Here is a 22,787-nt window from a genome sequence, read left to right as displayed (position 1 = left end):
GCTGTATAAACATATTTAGCAAACTATATATACTATTCTCAAGCCAAGTATCTTCTTTGTACTTTTTTAACCTATACAAGTACATTGCAGTATTTTATAACAAACGAATGTTAGAGACATAATATTAAAAAAAAAAAAAAAAGCAAATCTACTTTGCTTAAAAGCAATAAATCTTAATATTTAAAATCTTTACAAAATTCAACACCTGTTGGTGAGACTTAACACAACAACACACAACAACAACCACCACCACTCACCAGATCAATGACCATGGTGTCTTCAAACTCTTCATTCATGTCCTCCAGCTGGCCACGTGATGACATCATCACATCTTCGAAGATCGGCTCTGCATCATCCTCCATGAGGCCTCGACTACAGCAAACATGAAACAAGTTAAATAATAAAAAAAAAAATGACCATCTTATTTACATGCCCCATTGCCCCTCTAACCTATGCTTAGAGGGATTACCATTATTTAAGAATTAAAAAGGTTTCCAACTGCAATAGTTTTCAACATCACTTTTTAGATTGTGGCAACATTATTACTTAATGTTTGATATAAATATCACTTAGTAAAAGTAGTGCAGTGCAATAGGAACTACTACTGCAAGAGTTCACCGTATATTCACAATATAACCTTGAATGGTTCTTTAGCACTTACACAGTTTGCCTGACACCACCACTTCTTGCTTTCATGTAATTCATGCCAGTTCTGTCTTTCCGGTTTACATCCTCCAGCTTCTGCTGACCTAACCAGGACATCTGCATTTGCTGACTAAAAACAGAATAATGAGTTGAATATCCATTTTCTTTAAAATATGGAATCTTAAACATTTTCTAAAAAATCAAGTGAGCATAATTCCATCAGTTTAGACTGCTTTACACTTATCCTGGGATCCCCAATTCCACTTGTTTAGTTATATAATTGAAATGACCAGAATTTGAGCAATCAGGTCCCTGCTTTAAAAATGTAAGATTACAATATAATACTCTCTCGATAAGGCAAGCTCTCTTACTTGTGTACATAGTCTGTTTCAGAGCCTGGCTCAGAGTCTTGGTCTGGTATATGTTCAGCTGCTTGCCGGGGATTTTCCCGGAGAACTGTGGAGGTGAGCTGTGGTGTCTGCAGGGCTCCAGGGGTCTGGAGAGTGTCTCTCATTATCCAGGAGCTTTCCACACTGTCCTCTACAGTTTCAGAATACCAAGAAAGAAAATGAACAACATTTAACACAACAAACACTGAATACTTCATGCAATACTGGAAGCAAGTAAATAAATAAATAAAGTATGAAGCAGTATTATGCCTTTGAAACAGATTCATGCCCGCATACTGATTTAAAAATTCTTCACTTCTTTAACCATACATCTAGCTTGCACAGCTGATCAGACATTCACATACTTGGCTGCCACTTATGGGAGTTTTAATAAGAAACCACCACAATTACACTGACGATTTCTTTAGAAGTTTTATTTGTTGAAGGTCTTAGTCTACTATAGTTCTATGTGTAATGATGGTAAACCACCGACTCCAAGTAATAAGAAAGGTACTCTTCTTTCTTATCCCTCTTGGGTCAAGTATTGTATGGTTTTTTTTCCTTACCCTCTATCCGTTTCTTGTGAAGTGGAGGTCGTCCTTTTTTACTCCGTACCGACGTGGATTTGCTGCTGCTGCTTCCGCTGGTGACAGATAACCTGTCCTCATCGCCACCAGTAAGAAGAGAGTTCCTGTAGGAGATGAGGGGCAGCCAAACGTCCTCCCGCCGCTCCATCATCTGCTCCGACATGAACTTCTCCAGATAAGAGTGTCTGCAATCAATCCAACAGAAAAAGTGAAAAAAAAAGCACATATCCCAATTTACCATTAACAGCTTTGTTCTACTTAAAGGTCCATTTAACTGCAGGTTCTTACAATAAATCTGAAATAACTGAGTAGCCAACTTGCATGCTGTTGCAACAAATAATTTAGAACATTTCCATTGTTGCTTTTTTTTTAAATATGATTCTATTTTCTGCGGAGATTAAATATCAGAGCATATTGAAACAAATTATTAACATTTACAGAAGTATCTGTGGTTTTGCAAGTTTTTATGCAAGACTACCACAATATTCTGCAGCAAGCTCAGTATCACGGAGGGTAGATGTTTTACTTACACTGTTTTCTTGTCTTGACGAAGGAGTTTGGAAGAGAACTCACTAAGAACTTCAAGGAAAGCAAGATTCGGCGGAGGAAATTCTGGTCCTTTCGGGTTTTGATATTTGAAGGCAAACTCTATACCATCCCTAAAATGAAATTAAAACAAACATTTTACAGTTAGGAATAATGTTAAGGGATAATCCCCTAGCAGTGAAGCAGGGGTGGAATTCAAACCTTGAATCAAATCTTAATATTTAATGTCCACCTTGACACCCAAATGAAAACAAAACAAAAAAACTGAAACTTAGGAATCCTTGGGTCCAGCAGCATACAGAGCCACTAACCACCTGCGACAAAAGTCATGTCTAGTCTAGCGGCATATATCATATTGCTCTGCTTTATTAATCTCTTCTGGAAGCAGCTAGTCTATTGAAACTCACTTGTGCAGAGTTGCAACAGCCTCTCTCGTTTTGATCTGATCCAGACCAAAAGTAAGCGCAAATCTGCGAGCCAGCTCCTTAATTCCACTGACATGAGAGGAGGTTCTGTCCAGATTAGGTCCTTGTTCCTGAATAAGCTCATTAAAGAGCTAGACAAAGACACATCAAAACAATTACATTAAAAAAAAAGTTTTGTAAATGTTTTACCCATAAAACTTATTCATTACATGAAGTAAACTGCTACCAACTCGTTCATTTACAGCACTGAAAAGTTAACCTTGAGAGTTCATTTCATTTAAACAATCACGTCTCCTTACCTGTTGCAAGCTGAGAATGAGAGTTTTGGCACACTGGATCTTGTCCGTTTGCCTTGTTTTACTTAGCGTTTCCTTAATGATATCTCCATAATCATTGTAGTACTAAAAAAAAACAAAAAAAAACACACATTCAACTTTTCATTTAAATAAAGTACTTCAATTAATCTAATCTCCCTTTGTCTCATGTGACTAATGCACACAATATAGCACAAATTAGTGTATATTATCAAGTATTTGCACTTTTCTGTAATTTCTGTCAAATAAATTAGTGTTATACACAGCATATGTTCTCAAACATACAGCATGAATTTTTAGACCAATAGATTTTAAATGTTATATGCCATGAAACAGAAATGCAGTAGCTTACCTTCATATAGTGTTTGAAGATGTCAGCAGCAGCATGCATGTCAACAATATCGTAGATAATGAGTTTGCTGAATGCTGCCAATAGGTTTCTCCTCTTGTGTAGGGCTTCTATCTTATTAGCTTCATCTTCTTCATCCCCCTCTGTGGATGACACAAACCAGTATTACATATGAATGTGTTAAAACCAGATTATTAAAAAAAGAGAACATATTTTGACAAGCTTGGACACCACTGGTTATGTGTTCACAAATCAAAGGCCTGTTTAAAGGTTTAAGGGATAATTAGATCTCCATCAGTATTGTGACTCAGTTGGGAGTCAAAAAACTGCAATTACTTAATTAAACTAATGGCACAGTCAGATAATACTGATATTGGGGTCATGCAAACGGCTTTCCTTACCCATGCTTTGGTTCTCGTCATCTTGATCTATGAAGACATGATCCATCACAAAGCTGAGGAGTTCATTCTGAAGCGGAATATCTGGATTGAACACTAGCGGCTGCAGCCCCTCCCTGCTTCCTGACGTCAACTGGTGGCTGAAGATCATCAGAAGATCACAGAGGAGCATAAAGGCCTGAAACAGCAAATTCCATATATGAAATAGGTTCATATTTGTCTTATAAAAACAAAGCTTTGCTGCATGTAAAGCTATATGTAACCCTGTAGCATGTACTGCAAAAGGAGCCAAGCAAATTTAAATATTAGCAATAATTCACCTACATAATTACAATATTCCACCTACTTAATAAAAAATTGCACTTAATTCGCAAACCTAATTCGCAAAAAGATTTCCTTTACAAGAGATACAAAGTGTTACTACAGTATTTTGGCAACAGCAACTTCATTTAGTATAAAATAGCATATGTATTGGGAGTATTCTGCATTAGTACAACATAAGGCAGTAGTTAAAGGGCTATAGTAAGTGTTGCCTTTTTAATTAGCCGTGAATTCCCAACATACCTGTTCTTTAACTGGAGTGTTGACATTCGATAAACATTGCTGGCAAACAGCAAGGAAAGACTTGACAACTTTTCTTAGTGCAATTAGATCATCCTGTGAACCAAATTATCATAGTGAATGCAAGTGAACATTTAAATCAATGCTCCTACAAGTAAAGGAATTCCATATTTAATTTCAAGGGAACATTCTTTGTAAATTTTAATTGTATTTCTCAAAGTCTCTAAAATGCACTTGCTATTAAGTAATTGCTTGCAAGCATGCGCTCACTTTATCAACTAGGAGAATGCCAATTCCACTGCCCATCACATCAGAGAACAACTTTACCTGAATACCACAAACACATCCTGTAAAACAGTCCCTCAAGCTTGCACTGTTCTTTATTTCAATAATATCAGCAGCCAAAAATCACTTACATACACTGTAAATATAGGATTCCTTGATAACCACAAGGGTCAGAGTCTGCACTTTTAGAAACTAAATGTATGAGAACTTTGATGTACCCTAGGGGCATGGGGCCCTCAAGACCTATGCAGTGGCCGTTATTCTAACTCTGAAGCTTACCTTGGATGGGGATCCTTCTGTAATTGTGACCAGCTGCCAGAGAATAGAGTAGTGAGAACACTGCAGGGCCTGTACTGCAATCTGCAGCAGAAAAAAAAAATCCTTAACAGCCATACAAAAACGCTTTGATATGACAATTTCATCAAATATACAGTAAATGCAACATGGTTTATAAATAGTGAACAGAAGGTCAAAATAACCAAATTAATAAAAATGCACCTTGAAAATGAATCTGGGATTTTGTATTAGAAAATAAATGCGTGTATAAAGCAAAGGTTGTAGTTGAAGATACTTACTTGCTCTGGCATTGATCCTTGTTCGATACCAGCCTTCAACAACCTGTAGCAATTTCCAAACATATCCCACTTGGTAAGATCATGTGCACTAACAAACAAAGAGAAAGAATAATGATCAGCATTATAAAAACTTACCCATCGGGGGGTAACAATGCCATTAAATGAAATTAATAAGAAACAATGGTAAACATCATAACAAAAATATCTTCTGAGGTAGCAAAGGCTAACATCAGATATTGAATAACTTTTTTTTTTTTTTTTTTAACAGAATGTTCACAACAGGGCTGGTCTGTAGCTAAAAAGATACAGATATGAAATGTTGTGCACATACTTATGGAATGCTGTTAGTCGCTTCAAAGTTGAAAGTACATTATAAATGTCATCATCATCTGCTTCTTCACCCTGAGAATACAATAAACAAATTCAGATGGTATACAGATGAGAAATTTGGCTAAAATGAGGATTGATGAAGACAGGTTTATGAAATCCCAAGTCAGGTAACCTGTTATATTAAGCACATTACGTTTTTATACTAGTAAAGGGAAATGTTTGTCTCGGTACACTCAATGTGTCCTAGGTATTATATGATTAATGTTTTGTTTTGTTTTTCCTAATACTGGATTTAAAATGTATTTTACAACAAAACAGCATCAATGGGATGTGTAGTCAGGAACATACTATATAACAGAGTAATGCAGACCATTCCACTCTTAGACCATACCTCTTGCAGCAGTTCCTCCACTGAATGATTGAACCTGTCCACAAGCTCGTCTATGAGCTGACTGCGGGCAATGTCCACTCTGTTCATGATGGTGTATTCCTCACTGCACAGAATGCTATACGTTTTACTGCAGGCTTCCAACACATCTGTCTCTGTTTGCTTTTCCACCACAAACTTGATCTGTTTTAGCAGGGCATCTAGGTGCTAGGTGAAAGAAAATAAATAAAAAAAAAATACCCTTTACATATCAATTGCTCTTTTTGGGGGAAGGAAGAGAGAGAGAGCAAGTGAGAGAGAGCGAGCGAGAGAGAGAGAGAGAGAGAGAGAGAGAGCGAGCAAGAGAGAGAAACCAGCCATGTAACAATGTTAAATCCTACCTTCTCCATCCTCCCTGCACTATAGATGTCTAGGTCAAAATATTGAGGGATTTGTAATAAGTTTGCCACCTTCTCAGAGTCAGCTTGATACTGTAAAAAGGAAAATAAATGTTAAAATCATCCAATTAATACATTAAAAAACAAAAAGGGGGTGACAAAATACCACATAAATCTATACAGATATTTCAAACAAAAAGGTCAGTGCTTTATCAGGATTACCAAATGGAAGAAATAATTCCATCTCATTTAAAAATAAGTCCATCTTCTTACCTTGGAAAGCAACATTGGAAGTGCCATAATGAAGTGTTCCGTTAGCTTATTTTTGTCATCAATCTGCATTTTCCTTTCTTTGGCAGTCAGTACCTTTGAAAAAGTAGATTATCACATTATGTCATCATTGCTACTGGGCATGTTTACCATGAATATCACACTCTTAAAATAACGTGGGCACACTTTTTTTTTACCATTATATGATTTACTATTAGATGTGATAATAGTATTAAGCAGTAAATGTTAGAGGGTAAGGCAATACCATTTTTATCAGGAATTACTAGTTTTCATGGTCATAAGTGGCCCTCTTGTGGTGAACTGACTCTTGGTTTGGTTTATGCAAAGTACAGTGATATTTCGTATCATTTTCTTCTAATACTTAGTGTGTGTCAGTATATGTACAGTTGTGTCTGCATGTCCACAAGGTTATTTTAAGTAGACAAACATTACGGTAGATAAGCTGCTCATACAGCTCCAATTATACTAAAATGTCTGCTTTTTGGGGGAATTCTCCGTGAATAACCATGCGATCTTCACCGTTACAATTGTATTTCATAGAGCAAGCGATTGTGAAGGCCAGGGGCTGCTAGCGCTAGAAATTAAAAGGTTCTTAGGGTCTGGCAAGCCAATGACCTCATTTTTTGCTGTTCAATCTATAATTTGGGTAATTGTAAACACATGGCATTTAGAAGTTAACAACCCCAATAATTTGGAATTCTATTTATTCTGGATTTAAATATTAGAAATTAAGTGTAAGTGCTATCAAACCTGGACTGAAATATTCAACCTCAAAACTTTATAAAAAATAACATCACCTCAAGAAAGATTTAACAGTTTATTTACATTTTTACTACTCTGCAACTAACAAAACACAAAATGCTGTGTAGTATCCAATAATTAATTCGTTATTTAAACCTCAAAACCCATTTGTTTCACCGAGAAGTCTGTCTGGCAGTATTCACAGTAGACGTTAGATTGAGACACTACTTTTAATGCATGACCATTCTGTGGTAAATTCCTCTCAATATTTCTGACAAGCCAACCTCAATCTTTTTGATTCAGGCGAGTGATGTTTTTAGTTTGATTTGTGATTCCTGTTTTAATAAATGATAAGTAAAGCTGGGATTTTGTCACAGAAATGTGTACTAAAAATCAGTCACGGTAAATTAAATACAGTATATATACCTACATAAACATAAAAATTGGTCTGTCTATAGAAGTAGGATAAGGGGAAAATTAATCTAAATATTATATGGTTTTCACAACATCAGGTTCAAGTTTTAATCCTGTAAAAAAATAAATAAATAAAAATAATAATAATAATGGTAAGCTTCACAGAGTATACAACTATAAACAAAAATGTTAGTTTTACATGACATTTGGTGGGGATTCTACAGGACAGCAAACAAAAACTGTAGGTTTTACTTTAAAAAATAACATTTGAAGTTAAAAGACTCATCTGTTGCTTCTACTGTGGTACAGTTTGCAGTTTGTTCGTTTTGGTTTGTTTGTTTACATATTCTGATACAAAATGCTGTACATGTTTGATGCTTTTCTGGAGTGCCGGCCATCCCCAAGTACATTTTTTTTTATTTTTTATGCAGAACATAATTACAGCAAGAGTTGTGAAACTCGTTTCCATGTTTTTCCAGAACTTGTTGCATTTCAATTCACTGAGAATTTTGTAGTAAGCACGGCATTCACGCTGTGTTACACAGTTGTCTTCAAACAGTAGAATGGCCTCAAAAACACTGCTTTCTCAGCTATGCCGAGATGCTTTGCCTGATTTGGGTCAAAGACCCGACAGGCATTGAAAAATGCAGCTGCAGGTTGACAAAATCGGCGTGAACGGCTACATTGCAAAGTAAAGCAACCGAGCTAGTTCAACATCATTAGCTAAACTGTGAAAGCGTATTTTTTGTTTGTTTTTGGATAAGGTGGAATTTCAAGTTGTGTTGGTAAAGTTTAATGTTCTCTACTAAAATCACAGAATCCGTGTCAACCGTGACTTAAATCACAGCCTTACTGACAAGCAACCAAGGAAACCTGCAATAAAGATAGCAAGGCGACATTAAAGCAGCGGTTAAACTGGTTACTAAGCAACCCGGCTCAGAGCTTTTAGTATGTCAGGAAAATGCCACAATAAACTGTCAGTGAAATACAGTATTATTTAAGAACCATTCATTTGTTAAATTAAAACAGGAAAACAGACACATGGTCTTGAAATCATTTCATAAATGTTCAGGCAGTATCCATCATTTATTTATTTAATAAAAATCGTAGTGGAAGAGACTACTTGTTCCGATATTATCAACTACACTTCAGATAACATGCTAAACTAAGAGTTGCTGTTTAGAACGTCTGCAGGTTGTGTATTTCCAGACAAGCGTTTGGCAACAACTGGCATTTTAACACCAACGAAAGATCTTACTCTCTTTCCAGTTCCTCTGCCAACTGGAGGGTGAGCCTCTGCTGCTTGTCGAATGGTGCACATCATTAGCTCTATCAGTGCAGTTTCTTGTCTGTCTGACAATACTACAAAAAAAAACAAAAAAACACATGACTATTTTGCAAAATACAAACTTCCACAATGCATTGCAATAATCTGGCTTGCAAAATAATCAGGGTGTAAATTATGCAACAGCTGTAGCAACATTTAAAGCTTAGATTTATTTAGTGAACACACAAATATAAATCTACCTTCCTCTCCTTGAACAGCCTCCTCCACCAGTAATTCAGTCATGCACTCCCAGTCCTTTAGCAGTTCCTGTGAGCTTTCCCATAAGCTATCCACCAAATAGGCTGCATGTTCGTGTAGCTGTCATAAAAAAATATGAAAAAAAATAATTGTTTACAATAATGTAAAGTAACAGCTGTAGTCTAATCAGTGTTTCAGAAATAAAACTAAAGAAAATAAATACTAAAAATACACCCTTAAAGTCTGAAAAAAATATGGGTTCCTTAATGCAGTTATCAGTATTCCTGATTATACACAACACACTTACCTCGCTTTCTAAGAAGAACAGTACAAGCATTCTAATGAGATTTCCATTAGGGCTATTTCTCCCTCTTCTCTTGGCCAAGGCCTCCTCTGCTTGGGGGTCATGACGGCTGAACAACCTATAATGGAAAAGCAAAAAAATTCAATAAAATAATGTAACCTGAATACTCATTCTGTTATGTGCACAAAAAGAACTGTATATGTCCTTTCCTTCAAAGAAATTGAGCAATAATGATAACAATGATACCAATAATAGCAACCCTTTGAAACAGGGATAAAAGGTTGATATAGTACTGTCACCACCTATGCTTTTTGAATAATGCATTTAACAGGCCAGTTTAGAAAACATATTCGCCATAAAATAAATACTTGTATTTATTCATAAAAAAGATAAAATTCTTCTGTCTTTTGTTAAACATCTGGATTAAGTACCCTTTTTTTTATGACATCTGTTAATTAGAAGTACAAGTTCTTAAGATCTGTCCAGGTTTTGTCTATCGCGTGATAAGTACAAATATCAGAACTCATGTAATTAAATGTAAGAAAATGCACCTGAACAAAGTCAAATATTACTAGCCCACAAAAATGTTAGAACCTCAATAAAAAGTTATTTTAACAAGCTTTTTATAAGCAACGACAAACTAAAAAATAATGAGATCCTTAAGTATTTCCCTTACACTATTAATAGCAATGCCACTGTTTAATAGTGCTGTGGCTGTAAAACAAATGCTGGGTCTATCAATAAAAAGTAATCATTGATAAACACCTGGCAATATCTAAAGAATTTATGGAAAAGTTACAGCCTACTGAAAATCACTAATGGTAAAAAGGAAGACGTTTAATTCCAGACTCACTTCCTATGCAGGAACTCTCCTGCTGCTACTGCCACAGGGCGATGGGCCGAGTACACCAGATGGTACACATTCTCACAGTCTTCATTGGAGAGGGCATCCTCACTCCCTCTGAAACATTCACCAAACTCGTCAACAAAACAGACGCAAAGCAGTACAGCCAATATTACAATACTCTGTCAAGTTAATATTTCTGGGGATCTATAGAATAAATAAATAGAATCATATAGCAGAGCCAGGTTGCAAGTTCAGAAATAATCTTTGAACTGTACTCACTGTAATACTAAAGTCACCAATCGAATGGCTTCTACAGCTACATCATACTCTTTATCAAGGGTCATGGACACAATTCGATCCTGAAAAAGATACACCATTGAAGAATATTAGAACAAGGATTAAAGAATATATTGACTTTTTTTTATTATAGCACAGCCTTGCGTGTTACAAAATTAGATAACCAAAACTAAACACTGTTGTAGAGATGTGAAGTCATGAAACAATCCAGTTCTCTTACCTTAAACCTGTTTGTGAAAAGTTCTAGTTTTGGAAAGAGTTCCCTGTTGGTGTAGAGATTTTGCAGAGCTTTCAAACACTTCAACCTGACTTCACCTTGCTAATGAGAGAATGTGATATAAAATAAGAAAGGTTAACGAGCAAAAAAGAAGCCAACTGACTGACACCACAGAGAAACTCTAAAATAAATCATTCTTTATATGCATTTCTCCAGATAAGAGAGAACACACATAGAGGAGTTTTCTCATCTGTACCAAGTTGTGCTTTTGCTTTATAGATCCTGTCCCTGACAATTTCTTAGTATATACAGCACACAGTTACATATCTGAAATACAACTGTATAAAAAGGCATGGAAACTAATTTTCTAAAACAGAATCTTAACTTACCCGGTCATGCAGAGTCCAACCAACATATTTGAGATAACTATCATTAAGGAAGGCATCACTGTACATCTTCATCCAAACACCAATTTCCTCTATACAAATAGCTCTGATTTCAGCAATTGCATCCCTGTAAGTATATTTAGAAAGATGTGGGTTTCAGCTTTAAAAAATAAATAAATCTTCGTCCGAAATTTGTCTTCACAAACAAATGCTTACCTATATCGGTGAACAAAAATACCCTTGAAAATAGAGTTCATCATATTTTCAATCTCATCCTGATTTTCTTGAAGCTGGAAAAAAAAAAAAAAAAAAAAACATGTTTCATAACTTCTGTACAATATTCCATTCTAACACATTCATTTTTAGGACAGATGGAAATTTACTTGGGCAGTAGTTTCCCACACCCAATTAATAGTGTTTATGAAAAAGCAGTTCTTGTTACCATTTGTACTATTTTTAAGCAGCTCTACTTTTGCCAATTTCCTTAAATAAAAAAAAAAAACCTGATTAAATATTTGAGGTTTTGCTGTTGGAGGTTTATATTGGTGGTAAAAATCGTTTTTTAAATAGCTGAAAAACAATGATCTACATAATTCACAAAATTCATATTATATATATAATTTTTTTTTTTTTTTTACCTCTTTACGCTTTTCTAAAAGCAACTCCAATTTCTCATTTGCTCGCTTTCCTACAATTTTGTTTCTCTCTGCCTCGTATTGCCTCTGTGTGTTATCCTGGTGGATACTCAGATTCAAGGCCACGTTGACAAGGGCAGTCATAAGCTTCATAGCTACAAAATAAGAAATGCAACACAAAATGTAATTGGGTCTGTGTTTTAAAAACTAGTAATACATCCTATTGAACCAACAATGAAAATGGCAAACAATGTGTAATACAAACATTCATATGTTGTGAGGGCGCAATTTGTTTTTAAACCAATTTGAAAATATTCAATTCGCATGACATACAGCAACCCACTTAAGGAACCTGCGTTCCTATTGTCAAGGCAAGAGCCTCTTTTCACCCAGCAGACAACAGGTATTACCAAGCTACTGAACTGTCTAAAAAAGGTTTCTCTTTCCTATCTATCTTTGCTGACTCTACCTTGAATAAGGAAACTACAATACCCCCACCCAAGAACATTTGGCTGTTATGCATAAAACACACAATAATATACTTGCCTGCCAGAGTACTGGTATGCCTAAAGGCTCTGACCTGGGAGTCCGAAAGCCCAGTAAGTAGGGAAATAACAGTGTCCATCATATACTCGTCATAAATGATACTGTACTGACACTGTCGAATTAGCACCCCAATAAATTCACAAAAGTTTGATCTGAATTTCTTCCACTGAGGACCTGGCATAGTAAGTGGGTAATCACCACTGTCCTGAAAGACAGAACAAATACACATAAAAAAAAGTTGTTAAGAATATATTTCCCATACTTCTAAATGTTTAGTTGAACATATGGAAGTAGTGGACATGCACTTTAAAAGACAATTAGAACCTCCGCTGAGCTGTAAATAGATAAACAGTTTATTTTAACACTCTGTAAATGTGGCTAATGGTAGTTTATTGTCAAATATATGCACACAGGCTTTACTTAAAGTTATTCATTGTCATGAGTTACCAAAGCAAAAATAATTGGAGTCGTAAGTGAATCATCATGACTTAAATCCACCACATAACATGTAAAGCAAGTGTGACACTCAGACTTCTCCATATACTCTTGATCCTCCAATAAGAACATAAGAAAGTTTACAAACGAGAGGAGGCCATTCGGCCCATCTTGCTCGTTTGGTTGTTACTAGCTAATTGATCCCAGAATCTTCCCAGAAGCAGCTTCTTGAAGGATCCCAGGGTGTCAGCTTCAACAACATTACTGGAGAGTTGGTTCCAGATCCTCACAATTCTCTGTGTAAAAAAAAGTGCCTCCTATTTTCTGTTCTGAGTGTTCCTTTATCCATCTCCATTTGTGACCCCTGGTCCTTGTTTCTTTTTTCAGGTCGAAAAAGTCCCTTGGGTCGACATTGTCAATACCTTTTAGAATTTTGAATGCTTGAATCAGATTGCCGCATAGTCTTCTTTGTTCAAGATTGAATAGATTCAATTCTTTTAGCCTGTCTGCATAGGACATGTACTTTGCACTCTTTCTACAGCAGCAATATCCTTTTTGTAGCGAGGTGACCAGAATTGAACACAGTATTCTAGATGAGGTCTTACTAATGCATTGTAAAGTTTTAACATTACTGCCCTTGGATTTAAATTAAACACTTCACTATATATCCAAGCATTTTGTTGGCCTTTTTTTATAGCTTCCCCACATTATCTAGATGAAGACATTTCTGAGTCAACATAAACTCCTAGGTCTGGGGGAGGGGGCATTAATTTGGAACGTGCGAACCTAGGTGATCATACATTTCTGGCACACCTTAGAAATACATCTGCTGTACTTCACTTAATTAAATTGAACTCATTATTGAATTTTCTAAATGAAATATACTAAGACAGAGTTTTCCCCTCCCATGCGTCACAAAGTGGTGTTGAAAAACAGCAGTTACGAGACTACAGTACAATAATGCATTTGCCTAACTGCTCCGCTTACACCAGACATTAAAACTAACAGCTACTATTCCGTGATTATAAAACCATTTAGAAAAAAAAAAAAGCATCTTCAGACTTCCCCAAGATGATGTAATAGCCCCAAGGACCGATATTGTACTAGACTGACCAATCAAACGCTATTATTAGGTAGATCACCAACTGACCATAAAAACCACCTTATTCAAAACTGACCCAGTCTCAAGATCTAGTTTCAAAAGTGTAATGTACAGTCCAGTATACAATACACTTGGGTACAACAAACATTCAATTCAGTTAACTTCTATCCTGCTCTTTTCACTGACTAGAGAACTTACCTCATCAAATTCTTCTGTCATTTTTCTGATAATCTCTGCATTCTGCATGTTTCGGAACATCTCAATTCTTACAGTGCCTGTTGACAGACCGCAACAAGATTATCCTGTGTAAAACAGATGGCTGATATTAGTTTATTAAACCACAATAATGCAATTTAAATGTACCTTTACACCCAGAGCACTGGATAAAGAAATTGATCAGATCCAGAAGTGCTATATCTCGGTCCTGCTTGTAGGACTCAATCCAGTCATCAACTACAGCCTACAGAGAAAAGAACACAGTCCTGTTAGACATTACTTGCATAAATATAACTCCAGGAAGACATACTGTTAAGACCTTAAACAAAGCAAACTAATTCTTAAAATATATTATGTATTTGTACTAGTGCTCCTTGCAGCATTAGTATTCCAGAAGACTCTTTGTAGGTATGTTCTCAGGGACAATAGAGAAAAGTGTAAGGTACTGCAAGCAGGCAATAAAAATGTCAATATGGGTGATACTGAAATTGAAGAAGGAATCTATGAAAAAGACCTTGGGGTTTATGTTGACTCAGAAATGTCTTCATCTAGACAATGTGGGGAAGCTACAAAAAAGGCCAACAAGATGCTCAGATATATAGTGAAAAGTGTTGAAAATTAAATCAAGGGAAGCAATGTTAAAACTTTACAATGCATTAGTAAGACCTCATCTAGAATATTGTGTTCAGTTCTGGTCACCTCACTACAAAAACGATATTGCTGCTCTAGAAAGTGCAAAGAAGATCAACCAGAATTATTCCGGGTTTAAAAGGCATGTCATATGCAGACAGTCTTAAAGAATTCAATCTATTCAGTCTTGAACAAAGAAGACTATGCAGCGATCTGATTCAAACATTCAAAACTCTAAAAGGTATTGACTGTTGACCCAAGGGACTTTTTCAACCTGAAAAAAGAAAGAAACAAGGACTAGGGGTCAGAAACTGACTATTTCCCTGGGTGTTCAGTTTCATTCAGTTTCTATCCACCAAAACTATTTGTTCATTTATTTTTTTCTTTTTTAAACCATGTGTGCATAATGAAACGGTTAGGCTACTTCACCTGCATGGCACTCTTGCCCATCTTCACCACCTCAAACAGGGTGACAGGCTCTCCATCCCCGTTCTGCTGGGGGACACCGTTGGCTTTTCTCCCTCCTCTGGAACCTGCCAGCTGGCTCTTTTCAGCAGGTGACTTCCGAGGCTTTTTGTTGGCAGACTGGCAACAAATTGGATTTGGAAAAAAAAAAAAAAAAAAGGTCAGTGCATTCCCTTCCCTTTTCTTGATTGTACAGTAGACAGACTGGTCGATTAGGGAAGGAAGGTTTTACAACTTTAAATATAGCATATTCTCAAAAAACGAAAACAGCACGTCAACGTACCGGAGGCCTTCCAGGGCGCCCTCTCTTCCTCTTGCCCTTGACCTCGCTGGTGTCCTCCAGCTCACTCACACTGACGCTGACGGCAACCGCCTCCGCCTGCCCCGACTCATTTGTCGAGTCCCTAAAGCAATCAGTCATGAACATGCGATTACAAACAGTTAAGTCACTGGTTCAAATAAAAAGGGTCGGGGTGGGGGTCGTGGGTAGTTCTTTAGATTTTTAGACTTTAAAATCACGCAATCATTCTGATTTCACAAAATATTCTCATTAGGTAATTTATTGTTATAACCAGTACAGAAGTCAGAAAGATAATTTACCATTATCTTTGTTCTGCAGCCATATTAGCTGTACTGCAATGTTACAAGGATCCTTTTCTGGTTAATTTAAAATTAGTTGAATTCAGTGATGGAAATAGGACTCCTTTTGCTTAGCTGTTTCCCATCCATTCCAGGAATTTAATACATTCTTGATTTGCCATTGAGTATAGGTTGTCGGTGCGCCCTATTAAACTCATAGTAAAACCAGGAATGGACCAAACTACTAGGCAATAGGAGTCTTATCTCCATCCTGGTTGGTATTTATACTTACTGTAAAACCGGTAGCTCTGAAGTAATCATTTTTTTCTTAGCAGCTTTTCACTTCAAAAACTTTTAAAAATGTCTTTTAAGAACGTCTTCTCAAGTGCTTAATTATGTATTATCTTTATTAACTTCTTGTAAGAATCTAAAAAGAAACTGTCTTGTGCACACCAACGTCTTCAAGATAGGCATATCCCACAATAACCTAAAAAAAAAAAACATAAAAAAAGTTGGAAGTCACAGGATAGCATTATTGATTGCTGATTCTATTGCTACACAGAGTAAAATAATCACTATTCTAAAACATAATAATATTTCTGTATACCAGTGTAATGCTTAACAGCACAGGGATCTGTAATGCTACACTACAGTAGAATCCAGCGTATGGTGCTCAAAACCTCAAGGGAACAGAGACACCAACTGGCCTTTTCACGTACTACAGTCAAACAGATTGAGACAAGCAATTGAATTTGTGTCAACTGCACAAACACACTGTTTTGTATTCAGTAATTTTCTTTGATGGAGAAATTAAAAGCTGAGTTTTCCAGCTGGCTGTTATGTTGCTTTCAGAGTGCCCTGCAATTTCAGCAAACAATGCTTCTAAAAATGTATGATAAATAAAAATAAATGTACAAGTCCAAACACATGTATGACTCATTTAGATATGAACACATTTAAATCTGTTGTATTGCTCTGCTGTGAACCTATTCTGTAATTACAGATGAAAATCTGCAACGGCAAAAGCCCATAACGGTGAGTTTTGAGATCCCACGGATGTGTTACTAGAAAACAATCTCTAATGCATAATGAAGATATCCCATCTCAAAACTTCCATGAGCTAGTTATTCACTAAATCAATATGTCTACTCTTTTTTGTTTTGTATTCCACATCAAAATCTCTAAACCTGCTTTTGGGATTTTAATCACTTAACCACTAGGGGCAGTGTTATCCACAAAGTTAACTAACTGGATTAACAATTTAGATTTAATAAGATTCCACATGTTCTTATTGATTTCCGTTTTAAATTTATAAGAATACCATCACTGCTAATTTATAAGGTATGTTCTAACGTTAAAAGTCTATTACGTCAGAAGAGGTTTACTAAATCTTGTATGCATTGCATGGGCAACAGTAGGGGGCAGACTATGAAGGTCTTAAATTTAAATGCTTCAAAGAAAAACAAACCTATGCAGAAGTATAGCATAGTGACATTTCAGCAAAATTTGCCAATTAGGGGTTTAACAATTAAGTTGGTCAAATGACAGAACCTATGTAATTAGATATGCAAACGTATGTGTTACATAGATAAGCCTACATTTTGCACCACCTGAATTTAATGAATTTAATAAAAAGCACTGGATCCGATAAATTAACTCAAATGTTTTGTAGTGCTCATAAATATATATTTAGAGAAAAGGTATGCAATGCTAAACTAAATCCTCGCTACCGTCTTGATGCAACAGATTATTGTTTTACTTATTTATTTATTACTTGGTGGAAATATATTCATAACACATACTTTTAATTCCCCATACCTACTCTACAAGCCATGGATAGGAACTGGTTAAACCCCAAACTGCTTAGCCTGCCACTAGATGGCTGCATGTTGTAGGTAGATTAATTTTAGTTTCACCTTGCAGGTACTACTGTGTACAACTCTGGAAAAGCAGTGATGCTTCAGCAGTTTCCACTTTGCACACTACATGCAGTGCATTGCCAGCAGAGGGGTCTGCTTGATAAGAAGAATCTTAAACACTCACATTAGCACAATTCAAAAAGTATTAAACCAGGCTGCAAAAGGAAGAGCAAGCCATCCCCCTATTCACAGCACACAGAAGGGACTGCTGCAGGTAACAGGTCACGGTGCAGTGGTTTCAACTGAATGACAACTTGGCTATTATGTCAAGCCGTGTTGGGACTGCCACTCTATTCTCTTTAGGCCGTTTAAGAATAGCTGGATAATGTCTTCATGCTGCCCTGGCAACCAGGAGCCTCACAACTTTTTTTTCCTTTTCCATTACAGCTGGTTTCATTACACTGGAGTCAGGCTCCAGCCAATCTCCTGCTGGAAGTGTTTTTGTATGGAAATAGCAAATGCCACCCCTCCCCCATTCTGCAGCCTGTGCAAGCTCTCTGGAGAGGGATGGGCTCTGCATAAGAGCTCTTTCATTCTTATTATGGTTAGTAGGAAAATCATGTAAATATCTGCAGGACGCAGGAAAAACAATGCAGTTGTAAAACACCACAGATGAAATGAGGGATTCATGAATGTCCTTTTCCCTCTCTACAGTGTTTTGTATTGTAACAGATTACATTTAAATTTTTTTTATTTTTATTTATATGAAATTATGTTCATTTCTACAAAACCGTACTTAAAACCTATTACAGCTGCCATGGAACGCATTCAGTTTGTATTTGTTTCTGCATTCATTGTCCAGGAATTGCACCCACTTAGCTGTCCTGGTATGCAGCAATACTAAAAGAAACTTATAAAATCCAACTACAAACATTTAAACTATAAATCTTTCTCAATGTCAGCCATTTACTTCAACAGAAATAGAATACAATACCAAGTGAACGATGGTTGGGGAGGGAGTATAAACTGAAATGGTTTGTGCTGGAATTTTTGGCATTTGTTCAATAAGCAGTCCAGGGACATTAAAGATGGCAACTGAGTCAACGTTAGATGGATTTGATTAAGTGACCTGGGCATAGGGGAATTACCGATATGCACACTTGGACAGTAATCTTAATCTTAAAAGTGGGACAGTAAAGACTTTGAATTACACCTGAACACAACAATAAAATCAACTGCACATTAAAACAATCCCTCAAACTACTTGCAGATTCTGCATGAGAGATTAGAAATCAGGTTTGGGGTTAATGATTATCAATGGTTCGTGCTGTTAACCAAAGCTAAAGCCTAGAGCGAAGAGGGTGGGAGAAGTTAGCCCATTCACTGTAGCTAGAGGATGGTATGCAATATTAAAATACAGACTACAGGCATAACCAGGTGTATGGTTTAATGTTATGGATAAGAAGCAAAAGGATGAAATAAAAGCAACTGATTTTTGCATATCAATTTGAATAATGTATTTAAATTCCCTCAACAAAAAGACGAGACCTCAACGTTTAGCTTGATTAAAGATAACATTACAAAACTGAAATTGTTTTACTGGTTTCAAGGACAGGATACTGTACATCTCTTAATTTAGATTTAATCACATTTAATTTAAAAAAAAAAGCTACAGCATAATACTACAGTCATGTATCAAATGTAAGATGTTAAAACGGCTCTCAATCACATAAGCAAGTCTCTACATGGAACATAGCTGCACAAACCAATGTGATTATTCAGATCAACCTCTCCGCAGTTGAGGGTCATTGGTGTTGATTGGGCTAATGTACCATCACAAATCCAAGCAGCTGCTTCTTCACTTGTTTTACTCTGAATGGTAAAGTAGCCCAATCAACACCACTGACCCTCACCTGAATGTCAGCGTCTGATTTCTGTGGAGAGCACAATCCGAATAAAATCGATTTGTGCAGCACCAATAGGGAATGCATCAATCCAGGTGAACACAGATTCTCAATGAACAGGTTTTATGTTACAAGGCTGTCCGTTGCCTTTGCGAATTTTGTTTCTCAATACAAAATTTGGGAGTGAGCAATCCATGTTGCATATAGCAAATCCCTCAAGTGGGACCCTATGCACCATTTGCGACCTTTTCCCTCATTCACTGTAGAGCAAAAGCAGGCTCTCGAATCAGAAATAGCTCATCAAATTTTAATGAGTTGTCAGCTTTACTTTCAATTCAGGGTTTCAAACCTACAAGTACTTCTCTAACATAAAATCTATGCCTCGGCCTGTTCTGTTTTTATATTCCCTGCCACTGGGAATATAAACACAGAAAAAACAGCTGCCAGAACACATCTAAGACTAACTTAATTTTGCATCATTCTTGCTTGAATCCTTTAAGTCTACAGCAAACTACAATGTCTCACATTTGCATTTTGGTTACTTTTCCTCTGTGTTTACAGCTGTGGCTAAAGACATTTCTAAGACCAGCGTTCAGGGCAGCCAAGGTATGTAAAATGATGAAGCTGCTTCCAGGAAATCCTTTTTTGGCAACACTTGAAAATAACTACAAGAAAGACTAACAATTATACTGGCAATGCTCTTACAATCACTAAATAAAATAATGAAAAAATAATACAATTTTGCATTTCAGCCCCAAAACACTAAAACTAAAAGGCTAAATAAACAGGGATATCCAGTGGTGCATCAATGACCAAACCTAGCCGAATCATAGAATCCTCCAAATTAATTTTCTATAATTTGTATCAATGACACATCCTGCTGAAACCTTAAATTGAAACACCACCTTAAAATGTGTTCCATGCCAATAAGCAGTTTGGAAACCAGCAGAACAAGTACAGGAAAATAAAGGAAATGTAGGTGTACCAGTATGTTACTCCCAATCCATTGCCATTTCCTCCCTGAAGTAATAAACCTAAGGTACAAGATTACAGTTCTAAAATATTAAAATAGCTTTCTAAATACAATTTCGCAGACAAACAATTAAACCAACCAAATATAAAACTGAACCTTAATACTGTTTGTTTAGCTGTACTACACAGCATCCCTTGCTGGCAGGGTCAATGAAGGGGCAGCAATCGATTTTCTCCAAGCAGATGTACCCAATAATATTCCCCAACCAAGCAAGTTTGTTGGCAGAGAAGGATCTGCAATAAATATCTCGCTCACCTCCAACATGAGGAAAGCACCCCTCCCCCCTGTGTCTTACAAGTTTCAATTATCAATCACTTTAGCTGCTGGACATCAGCTACTGCCAATTAGGGGAAAACAGTGATGAGTAATTATTTCGAACGTCAAGGCACAGAACGGTATTTAAAGTAGAAACCTGTGCTCAAAAGGGAAAGTTAAGTGTGATGTTGATAGGGTCACAAGTTTAAGATCTTTGACCCCCTGACAATCCCTCAACCAGCTCTAATGGGACTTAGCTAACCATTCTTGGTGGAACCCCATTGAGCCCACATGTGCTAGAGAGAGATGAGGACAGAACTGAAACTCCAGAACTGGGCTCAGGAACTGGAAACTCAGCTTAAGATGGTTAATAACTCTGCACACTCAAAATGCTGAATAATTTAAACGTTGAGCCATTCACAGTGCTTGCACTCTTACACTTTCTGGTCTGTTCCAAAACCATTAAAATAAATGCTAACAAAAACTCTAGCCATTCCTTTCATTCCAATGAGCAATCCACATCTGTAACACCTTCCAGCTGTCTAACTTTTACTGCAACAACTAGCGGTGATGACCTTTCTCTTCTTGCCTTTCAAACTCATTAGCGGACACCTTACACCACACACACAATTTACGGTTTCTCTATTTCTGTTGCCAGTTTGTTGGAAACAAGGAGCTGTTTTGACCACATCGCTTCTCCTCCCAGGATGCACAATGGCATGATGAAACGGGAGGCAGCAGAGGAATTTAGCTATGCTCACTAATCCTTCAGGCAGGACTATAACACACACACATATACATATACATATATATACATACATACATACATATATATTAAATTAATAACAATTACATTAAAAAAGCTGCAGGATTGATTTTTCAGGTTAAGACAATGAAACAAGTATTGTACAGTACTGTAATTCAAGGTTACTCTTTCTGTAAACAAGTTAAATGCATACAAAAACCACCTATGGCAACAAGGAGTCAGACAGTTCCATAACAGTAACAGTTTCTTGCAATTACAGGACACAGCGAGTTATTACAGCAATTACATGCACACAAGAATGACCTTGGAATAATTTCTGGCTTGGAAATAAACTGCACGAGATTGTTAATTCAAGAGACTGTCACTAACCATTTGGGTGCACTGCATCTCTAGTCAGGAATTATGCATGGGATCAGATGTTGAAAGCAGTAGCAATACAAATACAAGAAAAAGGAACAATACAACATCCAAGCTCTGTTGATTTCGAGCAGGGCAATTTCCTTATTGCATGTGCATGCATTTTTACCGTCGGTAGAATTTTTTTTTTGGGCTGATTAATTAAGCTAGCATTAAAACGGACAAACTGTTTTCAATAAAAAATAAAAGTTGAAATCTTATTTATATTGCCAAATGTCCATTTCTAGATGCAGGTTTAACCAGTTGCCCCCGCCCCCGCCCCCGCCCCCCCCCAAAAAAAACAAAAAAACAGCAGGCCTATAAATCAAAACTGAAAGGTGGCCACCTGTAAAAACACTTTCTGTTGATCAGTTCTGATATAAACCCTTTCTTATACTGTAGTCTAGACGATTGCAACACATATCAAATATCATAAAGCAAACACTGGAGGAAGATTTGCGTAGGTATAGGAAAGCAAACTACACTGCAACTGAAGCACTAATACTGTATTTATGTGAACATAGATAAAGCATCACAGTGACCACAAAGTAAAGGTAAGGTAACCCCTGATTAAATGGATGTGAAAAAGCATGCAATCTGTATCATTTCAAAACTGTACAAGACATAAGAAGTGGATTTTGTGGCAGCAGATACCAGCTCCCCTCAAGCTAACCCATTTATAATGTTACAATCTACGATTAATTCATTAATACCCATTACTGAATAAATTGTAAAAAAATCAATCATTTTAATTGTGTATTCTTACAACCAACCA

The 22,787-nt window shown here is 36.5% G+C and overlaps 1 protein-coding gene across 1 annotated transcript in view; it reads right to left on the bottom strand.

Moving 5' to 3' along the window:
• Window positions 1-22,787, bottom strand: part of LOC117423481 (cohesin subunit SA-1) — a 39,381-nt gene that overhangs the window by 4,746 nt on the left and 11,848 nt on the right. Inside the window, exons 2-32 of the mRNA XM_034039340.3 lie at window positions 16,092-16,286; window positions 15,504-15,624; window positions 15,185-15,340; window positions 14,273-14,369; window positions 14,108-14,184; window positions 12,373-12,577; window positions 11,830-11,981; window positions 11,408-11,481; window positions 11,195-11,318; window positions 10,809-10,907; window positions 10,571-10,650; window positions 10,298-10,405; window positions 9,448-9,562; window positions 9,143-9,260; window positions 8,874-8,977; window positions 6,443-6,535; window positions 6,173-6,262; window positions 5,796-5,999; window positions 5,406-5,476; window positions 5,075-5,162; window positions 4,779-4,859; window positions 4,218-4,310; window positions 3,657-3,831; window positions 3,259-3,398; window positions 2,892-2,993; window positions 2,575-2,723; window positions 2,152-2,280; window positions 1,601-1,806; window positions 1,017-1,185; window positions 662-775; window positions 258-372 (exon numbers count right to left, since the gene is read on the bottom strand). Coding sequence (XP_033895231.1) covers window positions 258-372; window positions 662-775; window positions 1,017-1,185; window positions 1,601-1,806; window positions 2,152-2,280; window positions 2,575-2,723; window positions 2,892-2,993; window positions 3,259-3,398; window positions 3,657-3,831; window positions 4,218-4,310; window positions 4,779-4,859; window positions 5,075-5,162; window positions 5,406-5,476; window positions 5,796-5,999; window positions 6,173-6,262; window positions 6,443-6,535; window positions 8,874-8,977; window positions 9,143-9,260; window positions 9,448-9,562; window positions 10,298-10,405; window positions 10,571-10,650; window positions 10,809-10,907; window positions 11,195-11,318; window positions 11,408-11,481; window positions 11,830-11,981; window positions 12,373-12,577; window positions 14,108-14,184; window positions 14,273-14,369; window positions 15,185-15,340; window positions 15,504-15,624; window positions 16,092-16,120 — 3,678 coding nt within the window. The 5' untranslated portion in view covers window positions 16,121-16,286. The remainder of the gene's footprint in view (window positions 1-257; window positions 373-661; window positions 776-1,016; window positions 1,186-1,600; window positions 1,807-2,151; window positions 2,281-2,574; window positions 2,724-2,891; window positions 2,994-3,258; window positions 3,399-3,656; window positions 3,832-4,217; window positions 4,311-4,778; window positions 4,860-5,074; window positions 5,163-5,405; window positions 5,477-5,795; window positions 6,000-6,172; window positions 6,263-6,442; window positions 6,536-8,873; window positions 8,978-9,142; window positions 9,261-9,447; window positions 9,563-10,297; window positions 10,406-10,570; window positions 10,651-10,808; window positions 10,908-11,194; window positions 11,319-11,407; window positions 11,482-11,829; window positions 11,982-12,372; window positions 12,578-14,107; window positions 14,185-14,272; window positions 14,370-15,184; window positions 15,341-15,503; window positions 15,625-16,091; window positions 16,287-22,787) is intronic.

The sequence above is a fragment of the Acipenser ruthenus genome, chromosome 17, assembly GCF_902713425.1.
Source record: "Acipenser ruthenus chromosome 17, fAciRut3.2 maternal haplotype, whole genome shotgun sequence".
Taxonomy (NCBI): domain Eukaryota; kingdom Metazoa; phylum Chordata; class Actinopteri; order Acipenseriformes; family Acipenseridae; genus Acipenser; species Acipenser ruthenus.
This window is presented reverse-complemented; position numbering and strand designations above follow the sequence as displayed.